At 37.9% G+C, this 12,952-nt stretch overlaps 1 protein-coding gene across 5 annotated transcripts in view; it reads right to left on the reverse strand.

Moving 5' to 3' along the window:
• iffo2b (intermediate filament family orphan 2b) overlaps nt 1-12,952 on the reverse strand; it is a 40,267-nt gene that overhangs the window by 14,679 nt on the left and 12,636 nt on the right. For all 5 annotated transcript variants that reach the window (XM_010881693.3, XM_020055495.2, XM_020055496.2 and 2 more), the window contains exon 2: nt 328-388. In XM_010881693.3, coding sequence (XP_010879995.1) covers nt 328-388 — 61 coding nt within the window. The remainder of the gene's footprint in view (nt 1-327; nt 389-12,952) is intronic.

Genomic DNA, 12,952 nt, shown 5'->3' on the forward strand with positions numbered 1-12,952 from the left:
TATAGACCTGAAAAACAAGCTGTTGGCCATATTTCTTCTTGATAGGTAACCTATCTATCTAGTTAAACATAAGAAGCTTTGTTTGATCTGTGTCACTAACCTAGGACATAAAAAAAGTGTATCTTCTCATTTAACCTGTTGTTATTATATACCTGAATTACTGTTGTTTCGTTTGTATTACAGAACCAACACTCTGAGAGGCATTATACACTAGCATTTAATTAGAATTGGATGCTGGGATGAAAGTAAATTATTATTAGTGATGTTAGTGTGAAGGTAAATAGATTTTATTAAGGTGAATTGATGTACAGTATACAGTGTACTCACCTCCTGCATGGATTCCACCATGGATTCCATCTGCTCCCGTCTGTTTAGCTCCTCTTCCCATCTACAAAACAAAACACATGGAGTGGCAGTACATGGACAGTGTTTCATAAGCCAAACAGGCATTGGATATACAGCACATTTGGAAAGTATTCAGACCCCTCTCTAAATTTTGATGTGTTATACACATAATTTGTAATAGATTACACATTTATTTTTTGCAAACAATATACATTACCAAAAACAATTTTTTTGACATTTGTGCCTATTAATTAGAAATGAAAAACTGAAAAATGTAATGTACATAAGTATTCAGACACCTTGCCATGAAAGTCCATGTTGACCATCATGAGCACTTTAATCATCGTGACACTATCGAATTTGATTGGAGTCCATGCGCAGCAAATTGATTTGATAGACATAAATTGGAAAGGCACATGTTTATATAAGGTACCACACAACACAGTGCAAGTCAGACCAAAAACCATAACTGTCTTCCAGCATTTTGTATGTCATTTTGTTTATACATGTAAGTGAATTCATGATCAATTTTCAATTACAATGATGATCTGGCCAAAGATATAAAGACTGCAAAACAATACAGCTAACAATACTTTTAAAATTGTTTTACCACTGTTTACGGACTAGCTAACTAGCTAGATAGTTGACAGATGAGTGTTGTTAAATTGTGGAGAAGGAAATGCATGTATGGATGTACAGTAATATGGTATGGCCAAAAACAGTTATTTGTGGTTAGTAACCTGGTCCAATTGGTGAACCAACCCACTTTGCATTGTTAGGTTCTGTTTGGCAATGTTTAAATATTTTGCAATTCAGTAATGTGAGAGCATGTGAAGGTATATTTCTACACAAATGTGCAAAATTGACTAACTTGGAAAATTATTTGAAGCTATTTTCAAGGCAGTAAGAGTGTATTTGCTTGTTGCAACACTATATAAAATGCATACAAATTAGCATTATAAAAGTTGAAGACAGAAAACACAGAGGACAAACTAAAAAACAATCTGCATTTGATGCAACTCTCCATGCATTGTACATAAATGACACTTCCTTGAAGGACAAAAGTTAATCTAGTGATGTGCTTGCATAGTGTCTGGCAGAGTCATCTGGCACCAGAATACTACCTTCCACTATCATGAGAGGCCTTACAGGAAGATCTTAGACTGATTGGCAAAACCTTTGTGATAATAAACCAAAACACTCTGTAAGGACAATTCTGACCTACTTTGAGGGTAAGTCTGCAGATGGAACACTCAGTATTATATTGGCCACCTCAGAGCCCCAAGCTCAACCTAATTAAGCTGTGTTGGATCACTTAGATAGAGAAAAGAATAAGAAGTAATCAAAGTTAAAAGAAAAGTTATAAGAATTTATCACAGGACTACTGACCAAGTAAATTTGCTTCACCTTTTCATTCTAAAGGAGGCCACACCAAATATACACTCATATTTTTTTAACATGGTGTTCTTTCAAACAAAAAACACTTGCTGCTTAGATATTGTTTTAAAGCACAATCTCAGGTGGCATAAAATACCTACATATACACATTTTATTGATAGTTGAAAATCTATTAGTAAGGGCTAATATGTAACATAATAAAAACAAAAAAATACATAAAATGTTGCATTTGGTGTGACTGTCATCGTATGATGCTCTGGGTCATCACACATGCTCACATGCTCAAGATTATACTGCCATTTCAATTGTGCATAGCTGCACATTGCACGGGAGATTTTCACAATTGTCTCAGAGAACCATAAAATGTGCTCTAAAACAATTGTCATTCATATTTACAATCCCCATATCCAAATGGATGAAAGAGAAAATACCAAGCTTTTGTCAATATAGATGTTGTTCCATTTAAAACTGACAGGTTCATTGAACCTTATTTATTGTTTTATTGTGCATAAAAGTGGTAGAAATATGAGAACATAATCTCAAGGTCAAAATACACCGTATATTCACAACACTTTAATTTCTTCATTCTCTGCCTCAAATGAACAGCTGGCCGAAATGTGTTACCTTATTATTCAATTCAATATCAAAATACCCTTAGAGAGAATTACATGAAATGTGAATACAATTCAATATTATGTACATGTGCTGTACACATATTTGCTGTACACATATTCTGTACACTAGTTTGGAATTGGATCCTGAGTCTTTGCTACAAATCTCTAGAGAATTGTCCCAATTAGACCTCTGTTTATAAAATCCATTTCATCAGGTTGACATCATGCCTTAATTCATGTTACGTTTTGGTATATAAAAACAACATCTAAAGAGGAATAACTGAGCTTTATCTATTGTTGCTACAGTTTGGCCAAAAACGTGATAATGACTGTTATGTGTATGTGACATCTAAAGAGCTAAACAGACATGAAAGTGTTACTCTGGAAAACCTGAGGAGTAATTGCTGGTATAAACAAACTCTTTACGTCAAAAGTCAAAAGACGCAACAATAATAAACATAGGAGTTTAGGAACTGCCGGAATCTCTCATAGGGGTTTGCAGGGTATCATCATATTCTCCCAGTAGAGTGGTAGAGAAAAAGAAATAGTCCTGCAATGAGTTATAGGCCATATTTACTCTTTAACACATTCAGAGGGCATCTCAAGTAGTAAAAACATAGCATAGGCCTGGTAAGATCTCCAAATCAGACACTGACAGCTAAACGAAACAAGCAGACGACATACTGAGGGACTGAATACAAGAATAGGATGATAAGTCATTCATCAGTATGGCAAGTGTTGTGGAAATTCTTGAACTGATGTATACTTGGTTCTATGCATGTATGAATGAGTTACTAGTTAAAGTACCTCTTATTTGCAAATAATGAATAAAACTGTTACATTGTGCCAAGAGAATTTTGTCTCTGTACTTCCTCATTTAAGAGTTCGATAAAATTGACATCACACAAGCCACAGTCAGACAGTCAATGTGACTCGAAAACACTTTACACTGAAGTAATTGGGTAGGGGTGTAACCAATTATCACCAAAGAATGGTGGCACATCTTTATTGCTGATGCCCTTAGCAAGCAGACCAGAGACAAAAATACTTAAATAACAGAAATTTCACCATTCAGTTGGAATATTCAGATTCAAGTATGTTTCTCGTTTGAACCTTGAATGTGGCATAAATATTAGGTCACTACAACATATTCTCTGTAACAAACAAAGCTTTTAGGGGGCATTGTCTAACACTGTTTATTAACTAGGGAGAAGCATTCTTCAGTTGAGTTTGTGTTTTTGAGCATTATTCTAAAAGTGCTGGTGCTGCTTATGCCATTGGAATTCACAACTGCATCACCAACCTCTGCAGACAGGGAGGAGCCGTTGGTCATGTCATAGGCATTTGCTCTGCATCACTCACAATTTGGGTACAACTGTTTTGAATTCCCGTACCAGTCATTGTCATTGTCATTTCCTTCACCATGTGTGGGGCAACTAGAATCTCCAACATAAAGTAAATAAGTGGACTCCATTCAGATGAATCCCATCTCCGTCAGAATAAATGGTCCCGAGGAGGGTTTCTTGATCACTTCCAGGTTATGGAAAGGTTCTGTGAAGTCAAAGTACTTAAGACCTGCCCTGGAAATAAACATTGCACCATAACAGTCCAAACAAAGACAGACACAACAAAATGGAAAATGTATTTGGTCTTCTGCCATAACATTGCTCCAAAAGGATTGTTGAGGGAGTTTTACCTTAAACCAGAGTCAGGGAACAGCCCTGGAGTCTCCTTACAAGGACAAAGACAGATGGAGACTGCTAGCCTGCATGTGTCATCCCATAGACATTGTTGGTGTTAGGCCAGATGCCTGTCTGACAGTCAGGCTGCTGTAATAAACCCAGAGTACACTCTGAACTCATACTTAAAAATCTACAGAAATGAATTATTAATATACTGTATATTCTAATTAAAATCCTCTGTCATCACATTTGATAAAAGCTTTCGTTTTGCTCTTAAGTTTCTCCGGTTACACAAAATATAGCAGTGGGCTGTACAATGTTATGTTTTGTAGGACGTTAGAGTGCCTGGAGAACCACTGTTCTAGCAAGCCAAGTAACGTATTCTGAAAGAGCTAGGGTAAGGATCCAGATTCTGATTTGTGCCTAAGAACGACCATTAGCATTGGTATATTGGCCTTATATTAGACCCACAACAGCTTTTATACACAACATAAACAATATATACCACACATATATTATGTAGTTTGAACAACAGGTCAGAATACATTATCTCCAGCATTTGATTGGTTTCAAACCAAGCAAAAAGAATGCTGTTCTGGGTTGACAAGCCTTAAGACTCTAATAAAATGTGTCTCTGCGTAACAATAGAATTTCAGCAAGGCCTTATCATTGTGCACTGTGTCCAGGTGTTATATACCTATGGAGCTTCCTTTGCACGCAAGATGTCAAAATCTTTATTCATCACTCGGGCCCCAGATGCAGAATCATAACCAGTACCTAGAGATTGCGGTTTCTGCCTTTGATGGTTTATTCTTTTTTTGAATTTCCTTTTTCTTATATTGCCATTCCAAAAAAATATGTTGAGATTATTTACCTGTCATTTTCAGGTAATAAGGTAAGAATGTTAAATGGTCTGATTTATGATGGCTGTTCTACATGGTTGAAAGAAAAATGCCCAATGGGCAAAGATATTTGCTCTTTCTGCCAACGTATTTATTTCCCAAGAAACAACATTCTAAAGCCAAACCCAAGCAGCTAATCAACCTTTTCCTGCAGACATGCATCATAACTAACAACAGTTATTACACAGGAATTCTTAGGGCTAGAACCTTTACATGTCTCTGTGAATCACCGCTATGTCACACCCTGGAAATCACAAATACAATATGTGGTTAAGCTTTCATTCAAAGGAAAAATGTACTTAATGGATATTTACTGTTCAGGATCAGTGTCTCTATGTTAAAACATTTATCCTCCCTAACAATGTCTCACCTGAACATGTCCCAACGCCCTCAGGAAAGTCAATCAGGACATGTTTTCCTCAACACATACTGCCAAATCAATCTGCTTTTCATCACTGTGCTCGCACGCTCAACCACAAAGTGTCCAAGGAGGTCAGATATGATTGGAGGTGTGGCCTCGCGAGACTACAGATGCCCAAACCACCACAACAAACCCCACCCACAATTCTCTACAGGAGTCCCAGGCTTTGTCCCAATTCAAACTGCTGTTAGCAGTGACTTAACTGCACTGCGAGGTAGTGACTCATTTTGCGACCCATTTTTAATACATAAGTCTTAATGAAGGCCTTGCTGCTTTGCCACGCCATCCGGGACCTCTCCAAAGCACAGTGCTGATGCAGGGACAATGACTGACCTTTCTCCAGAGTTCTCAAAGAACATTGGTTTGGGTTTGTTGGGGGACAATGCTTACTTTACTTTAGTCACACTGAAAACCAAGTCTCTTTTTTTCTGGACAGTACTCTTTACAAATAATACATACAGAAAACATAATCAAATAAAACAATATGCATATCTATCACCTATCACCTACATTATACAAATGGTTTAATTAAAACATTTTTAACTGTTACTGATGAAGTTACTGATATTGTTAAATAAAAAAATGAAGCAGTCTGTAACTAACTACACCTTCAACTTGTAACAGTCTACAGAGTGTAAAATACACAATTTCAGAAATGTTACTGATTAGTTCAGTTGAACTGAAATCTACTGTGACCGCAGTCAGTTTGAGACCCTGTTTAGGCCAGCAAGCACACGGATGAGCTTCCCTGAGATTTTTTGACAGTTTATGTTAAAATAAACTCTTACCCATGGATCGTGTTTTTGTTGCTAAACCTAAAGTGTAAAACAATTATTGAAATATTAGATCTAGATGGATTCACAGTCTCCCATTGTACTTATTAACAATTACATCTATATTAAGGCAATTGCATGCACCTATCAAACTATTTGGGAATACATGCATCTGAGCACATAGATATATGGATGTCAATCCCAATGTATGTCAATGTCATCGTCAAGTGACTACATTAGAATTACTTCAACAACTATCATAGATATACTATGCTCCCTTAAACAGTAGCAGTGGAGGCTTTGATGGCAGCATCTTTCCTGCGATTGCACAATAATAAAGCACTTTACTTTCACTACAACTCAGAGCACACAAATAAGAGAAAGTTAATACCCACTGCTACAAAATGGCAAGTTGGAACTTGATAGGGCCCAGGTGACATACTGTCTGTGTACATGTTTTGGAATTTACCTGTTTGTTCAACCAGTTTGAAATCATAATAAGCAATCCATGTCCCTTTAATTAGGAAGAATAGATCTACCTAAAGTATTTCATTTAGCCCTTTTTACATCAGTGATTGTCATCATTTGCAGAAAAATATATTATTTGAATTTGGTGCGCTTATATTATGCACTTGATATTAAATAACACAATGCCATATGTAAACAGCAGTTTGAAATGTTTACTGTAATTGTATATATACTTTTTATGGGGGGATAGATCAGCCATGACCATCTATATTGGCATCATTTCAATTAACTTGTTTTGTTTATCATATATTTATTATACAGTATATAGCCTATAAACAGTCCAAACTCATTAGTTACTTTTTATATAAAATCATAATATACAGTTAGGGGGGAAATTATTTGATCCCCTGCTGATTTTGTACGTTTGCCCACTGAAAAAGAAATTATCAGTCTATAATTTTAATGGTAGGTTAATTTGAACAGTGAGACAGAATCCAGAAAAACACAAGTAGAAAAATAATAAATTGATTCGCATTTTAATGAGTGAAATAAGTATTTCATCCCCTTGAAATCAGAAAGATTTCTGGCTCCCAGGTATCTTTTATACAGGTAATGAGCTGATATTAGGAGCACACTCTTAAAGGGAGTGCTTCTAAGCTCAGCCAGTTACCTGTATAAAAGACACCTTTCCACAGAAACAATCAATCAGATTCCAAACTCTCCACCATGGCCAAGCAGCCCAAGGATGTCAGGGACCAGATTGTAGACCTACACAAGGCTGGAATGGGCTACAAGACCATCGCCAAGCAGCTTGTTGAGAAGGTGACAACAGTTGGTGCGATTATTCGCAAATGGAAGAAACACAAAAGAACTATCAATCTCTCTCTGTCTGGGGCTCCATGCAAGATCTCACCTTGTGGAGTTGCAATGATCATGAGAACGGTGAGGAATCAGCCCAGAACTAAACGGGAGGATCTTGTCAATGATCTCAAGGCAGCTGGGACCATAGTCACCAATAAAACAATTGGTAATACATTATGCCGTGAATGACTGAAATCCAGCAGCGCTTGCATGGTACCCCTGCTTATGTACAGGCCCGTTGCAAAAATAAAAAAAATCAGTAACTTATTTAAAACAAAAGGATTAGGCCAACAAAACCAAACGCAAATACATTTACAGATAACAGAAAACATCAGCAGTCTTCTAAACTCTGTAAATGATAGAAGCTTCTTGAGCTTGAGCTCTACTTAAAGCTCAGGACACACTGGTGGAGCATGTAAATTGAAGCATGTTCAAGTAGGGTTCCATATATGTTTGTAATTGTACACTATATATTGTAATGTTATGGGGCCTTTGAGAATAGCATGTGTTTAGTTTGTGGGAGATTCAGCATGAATTTAGAGCTTGGAAATCTGATCTGAGAATAACATTCTGGTGCAATATTAGTTGGTTTGGAGTGTTTTATAATGTACTTGCATTCATCATTTGCCAGGGCCAGGGTCTTATTGTAACAAAACAAAAGTAGTTTCATGAGAAATATTGTGACTCAAAGTCCAAATTGCACCAACCCTTAGATAACATACATCTCAGAGACCCATCTATATCTAACAAGACATGATACCATGGGTCTATCACAGTCAACAAGCCTAGTACACAAGGAAATGCACAGTACCACATAGAGCCATGAAAACCCCAAATTCCCTTTCACCTTAAGTAACTCAAGCAAGCAGTAAAATTGCATATACGATAAAAGAGGATAAAGTCTGATTGTAGACTTTTATTATGGAACATAGTATGAAATACATCATCAATAATGCCCTTATAAGGCAGCAACCAAAAGTGTTACAGTTATGGGATTAAAGGAGCGATAATGTCAAGGTTGGTCATTTCATCACCCCTCCTCAAACAGACAGGATCAAGATGAGCCCGGTGTCACAGATAAATCAATGGACGCACTGAAGCTAGAACACACATGCACTGTACATGATTTATTATGGGATGGGATGGTGGGGAAGGCAGGGTGCAGAGAGATCTAACACAAGTGTTAAGATGGGAAATACTTTATAAAATAACAAAAAACATCCATTATTCCCTTCTCTGGTTACTATGGTGCAATCACAGAAAGAATGCAGGTCCTTGTGCACAATGAATGCTTATCTTTATAAACAGACTGGATGTACAGTGGATAGAAAAGTCTACACACCCCTGTTAAAATGCCAGGTTTTTGTGATAAAAAATAAATAATGTCAGAAACTTTTCCACTATAAATATGACCTATAGTGTGAACAATTCAATTGAAAAGCAAACTGAAATCTTCAAAGGAAAGAAAAACGGGTGTGCACACCCTCTTATAACCGGGGATTAGGCTGTGTTCAGAATTAACCAATCACATTCAAATTAATGTTAAATAGAAGTCATTACACACCTGCCATCATTTAAAGTGACTCTGATTAATCACAAATAAAGTTCAGCTGTTCCTGTAGGATTTAGTTGCATCTCATAGCAAAACCCATGGTCCGCAGAGTGCTTCCAAAGCATCAGAGGGATCTCATTGTTGAAAGATATCAGCCAGGAGAAGGGTACAAAATAATTTCCAAAGCATTAGATATACCATGGTACACAGTGAAGACAGTCATCATCAAGTGGAGAAAATATGGCACAACAGAGACATTACCAAGAACTGGACATCCCTCCAAAACTGATTACCAAAAACTGACGAGAAGAAAACTGGTCAGGGAGGCTTCCAAGAGGCCTACAGCAACATTAAAGGAACTGCAGGAATTTCTGGCAAGTACTGGTTGTGTGCTACATGTGACAACAATCTCCCATATTCTTCATATGAATGGGCAATGGCAAGACGGAAGCCTTTTCTTACAAAGAAAAACATCCAAGCCCGGCTGAAGTTTGCAAAAAACCAACAAGTCCCCCAAAAGCATGTGGGAAAATGTGTTATGGACTGATGAAACCAAGGTTGAACTTTTTGGCCATAATTCCAAAAGGTATGTTTGGCACAAAAACAACAGTGCACCCAAAGAACACAATACCTACAGTGAAGCATGGTGGTGGCAGCATCATGCTTTGGAGCTGTTTTTCTTCAGCTGGAACTGGGGCCTTAGTCAGGGTGGAGGAAATTATGAACAGTTCCGAATACCAGGCAATTTCAGCATGACAATGACCCAAAGCGCACATCCAAATCCACAAAAGCATGGCTTCACCAGAAGAGGGCTGTGCACAGGAGATGCCCTCGCAATCTGACAGATTTGGAGCGCTTTTGCAAAGTAGAGTGGGCAAATATTGCCACGTCAAGATGTGCCATGCTAATACCCAAAAAGTGCTGAAATAAAATCAAATGGTTCTTCAACAAAGTATTAGTTTAAGGGTGTTTTTATTTTTCCCCCCTCAAAGATTTCAGTTTGTTTTTCAATTTAGTTGTTCTCATTATAGGTCATATTAAAGGTGGAAAAAGTTCTGACATGATTTATCTTTGTCTCATTCTTTTACATCACAAGAGCCTGGCATTTTTAACAGGGGTGTGTAGACTTTTTATATCCACTGTATCAGTGAGTGGTTGTTCTGAAAGGCTCAGCAGGCATTTAATGACTGGGCAAATTCCTCTACCGCTGACCCTTACTCTGGAGGACATCCACAGCCATGAGTCCTCCTCTTCAAATGGAACACGCTGGACCAACCTGAACCTCCACAGTTCACTAGTCGTGTCATTAACGCTGAAAAGGACAAGCAGCTGGAAGAGTGACGCCTGACCTTGTCGACGTGTGAATTACATTTCTTCTGTGTCTAATAAAGAATGGCGAGGCGCTACAAGCATGCTGTATGTTGTGTGTGTTAATAATATACTGTAAATATTCTAAATCCCAGCAGATGAAACTTGGGGGTAAGGTCTGGCTCTCATCAGAATCTGGGTACTCTAAATATACAAACGTGTGGACTTCTGAGGTAAACAGAAATCTTCAGAAATTCACTATTTCATTACCTGCTGCTGATGAACCCGCAAAGTGAAAAAGAGCTCAACAGTTGAACAGGTATTAGAGGACACACCGATGGTGTGAGACTGGGCTGTCAGATGGACTGGAGCCACTGTTGTCACAGTTCAAATCCTATGGCATTTCCTCGCCCCACACCACACACTGACACACAAGCTGAACACCCCAACAATAGGAGTGTGTGCTAGGTTTGTCTGCCGTTTTTGGACTAGGAAAAAACACGTGATCTAATCACGAAGCACACACAGACAGTCATGACAGCCTTCCTTTCCCCTAAGGGGGTATACTGTACGTTTATTAGCCCTTCTACAGAGGCACACCCATGGGTAAGACTGGCAGAGTTCTGGTTCACCGCCACATGACCCAACCAGACATGTGATCTCACAAGTTAACACAGGGCACTGGAATGATCGGTTTTGATGACAAAACAGCCTAGGAGAAAGAACACATAATTGCTTTCTATAGTGTGTAGTTAATTGCTGTTAAAAGTAACAATTAGTGCCAACATTGTAACCAGAGAGGTTAATACATTAAATATAAGCATGTAGGGACTTGACATGTTGGCAACGCCTGCCATTTTGAAAACACCATCAACTGATGAAAGATTTCACAAAGCGTACACACCTAATGATTTGTGTTTCTCCGGAGTCTGCAGATTCTACAACACTTAGGCCTACTGCTGTAGAGCTTGCTTACAAAGAGATTACCTGACTATTCTGAATAATACCTGACAATACAAGCCACATGAATAGCTTATAGATTTTCTCTTCTACAACCCGAAAGGAAGATGCTTTTCTACAACTCTTTCCACATTCCATGGCATTTCATTTATTAATTTGAAAATAACTCAAATTTAAATGTACTGTCATCCAAACAAAATATCAACAAATTCAGAACAATGATGCTGTTTGTTAAATCAGAGGGAATGTGACTGAAAATATGTTTTGTTACTGAGGTCTGCAATGCCCATAACTGAGTACAATGCTGCTCTGCCATGACATTTCCAATATAAAGATCTCACTTCCTACAGTCCACACTAGAGCCTATCATATTGGCTGTCTGCTCCAGGCTATAGACTTAAGAGAGAAAAATGGGACATTAAACTGCAGGAAAGAAAAGTTCTAAAAAGATATGCGTGAGTTTTAATGGTGCATTTTTATAGGACATTCCAGGGAATAAATGATTGGGGATTTGGGAGAATAATGACATTTGTTTTGTCTTCACCGAGACTAACCCATAGCATGTTCAGACCTGGCTTGGGTGGAACTGTAAGTATATTGTATCATTAGACTAATTAACATGTTCTCCTTTGGCATTTATCCTCCCTAATTGTGATGTGTACAGTTTAGAGCCATGTATTAGCATTCCATTATCACAAGTATATAATGAGTTGAAAACTAGTGTTGGTTTGCAAATGCAATAATAAGGCACCCCTTAATTTTTTTATTGCATAATACACAATAAAACATTATTGTCTAAAGCAACTACCTGCGCAACAGGTGGCGCTGTAAGCAGAAAGACATGGAAAAGCTTGACTTTGAGTTTGCATCATGGTAGAATATCAGAACATGAATTGCGACAGCGCAAGCTATACGCTAACCGTGGTCCACTTTACTTTTTCTAACAACAGGTCAGTAAAACTTCACAAAACGCCTTATCTGTATTTTTGCTTTGGAGTAAGTAATGGTTAAAGTTTTCGTGTGTGTGTGAAAGTTTGCCACGATTGAGATATGTCACTTCAAAGCACATATGTATTATACAGTGCAGTCATTTTCAAGACTTATGTAAAGTTTAACACATTTCCTAATATTTTACTCATTCCTTATACAGTAGTTGTAGTATACCGTGTAGTTTCAACAACTGTTGCTCAAGTACAAAGATGGTAATGCGCATATAAGATGGCGGCGCCCATGCGCACTCAGGGTGGTGACGTACTTCCCTTTTGCAATGGTACTGCTCGTCTGTTTCCGGCGCGCGTTAGTTGTATACATTCGTCTAACGGCGCAAGTTTAGCTATATACATAAACATGATTGAGACTCGGAAAAAGATATTTTTGAAGAAACAAGTAAAGAAACATTCAGAACATTACTCTGTACCTCTGTGCATCACATCTACTAAATTCAATGGGGAAATTAGTATGCATAGCTTCCCGCTTGGCGTTGAGCTGAAGAAGCAGTGGTTTGTGTAAATATGCCAGCACTTCACTATATTACAGTCCAATCTAAAGTATGCAGCAGGCATTTCACCAAAGACCAGCTAGGTCAGGGCTGCCTAACCCTGTTCCTGGAGCTCTACTGTCCTGTAGGTTCTCTCCAACTTTAATTTAGCACACCTGATTCCAATAACT

This window comes from Esox lucius, chromosome 17 (assembly GCF_011004845.1).
Source record: "Esox lucius isolate fEsoLuc1 chromosome 17, fEsoLuc1.pri, whole genome shotgun sequence".
Classification (NCBI taxonomy): Eukaryota; Metazoa; Chordata; class Actinopteri; order Esociformes; family Esocidae; genus Esox; species Esox lucius.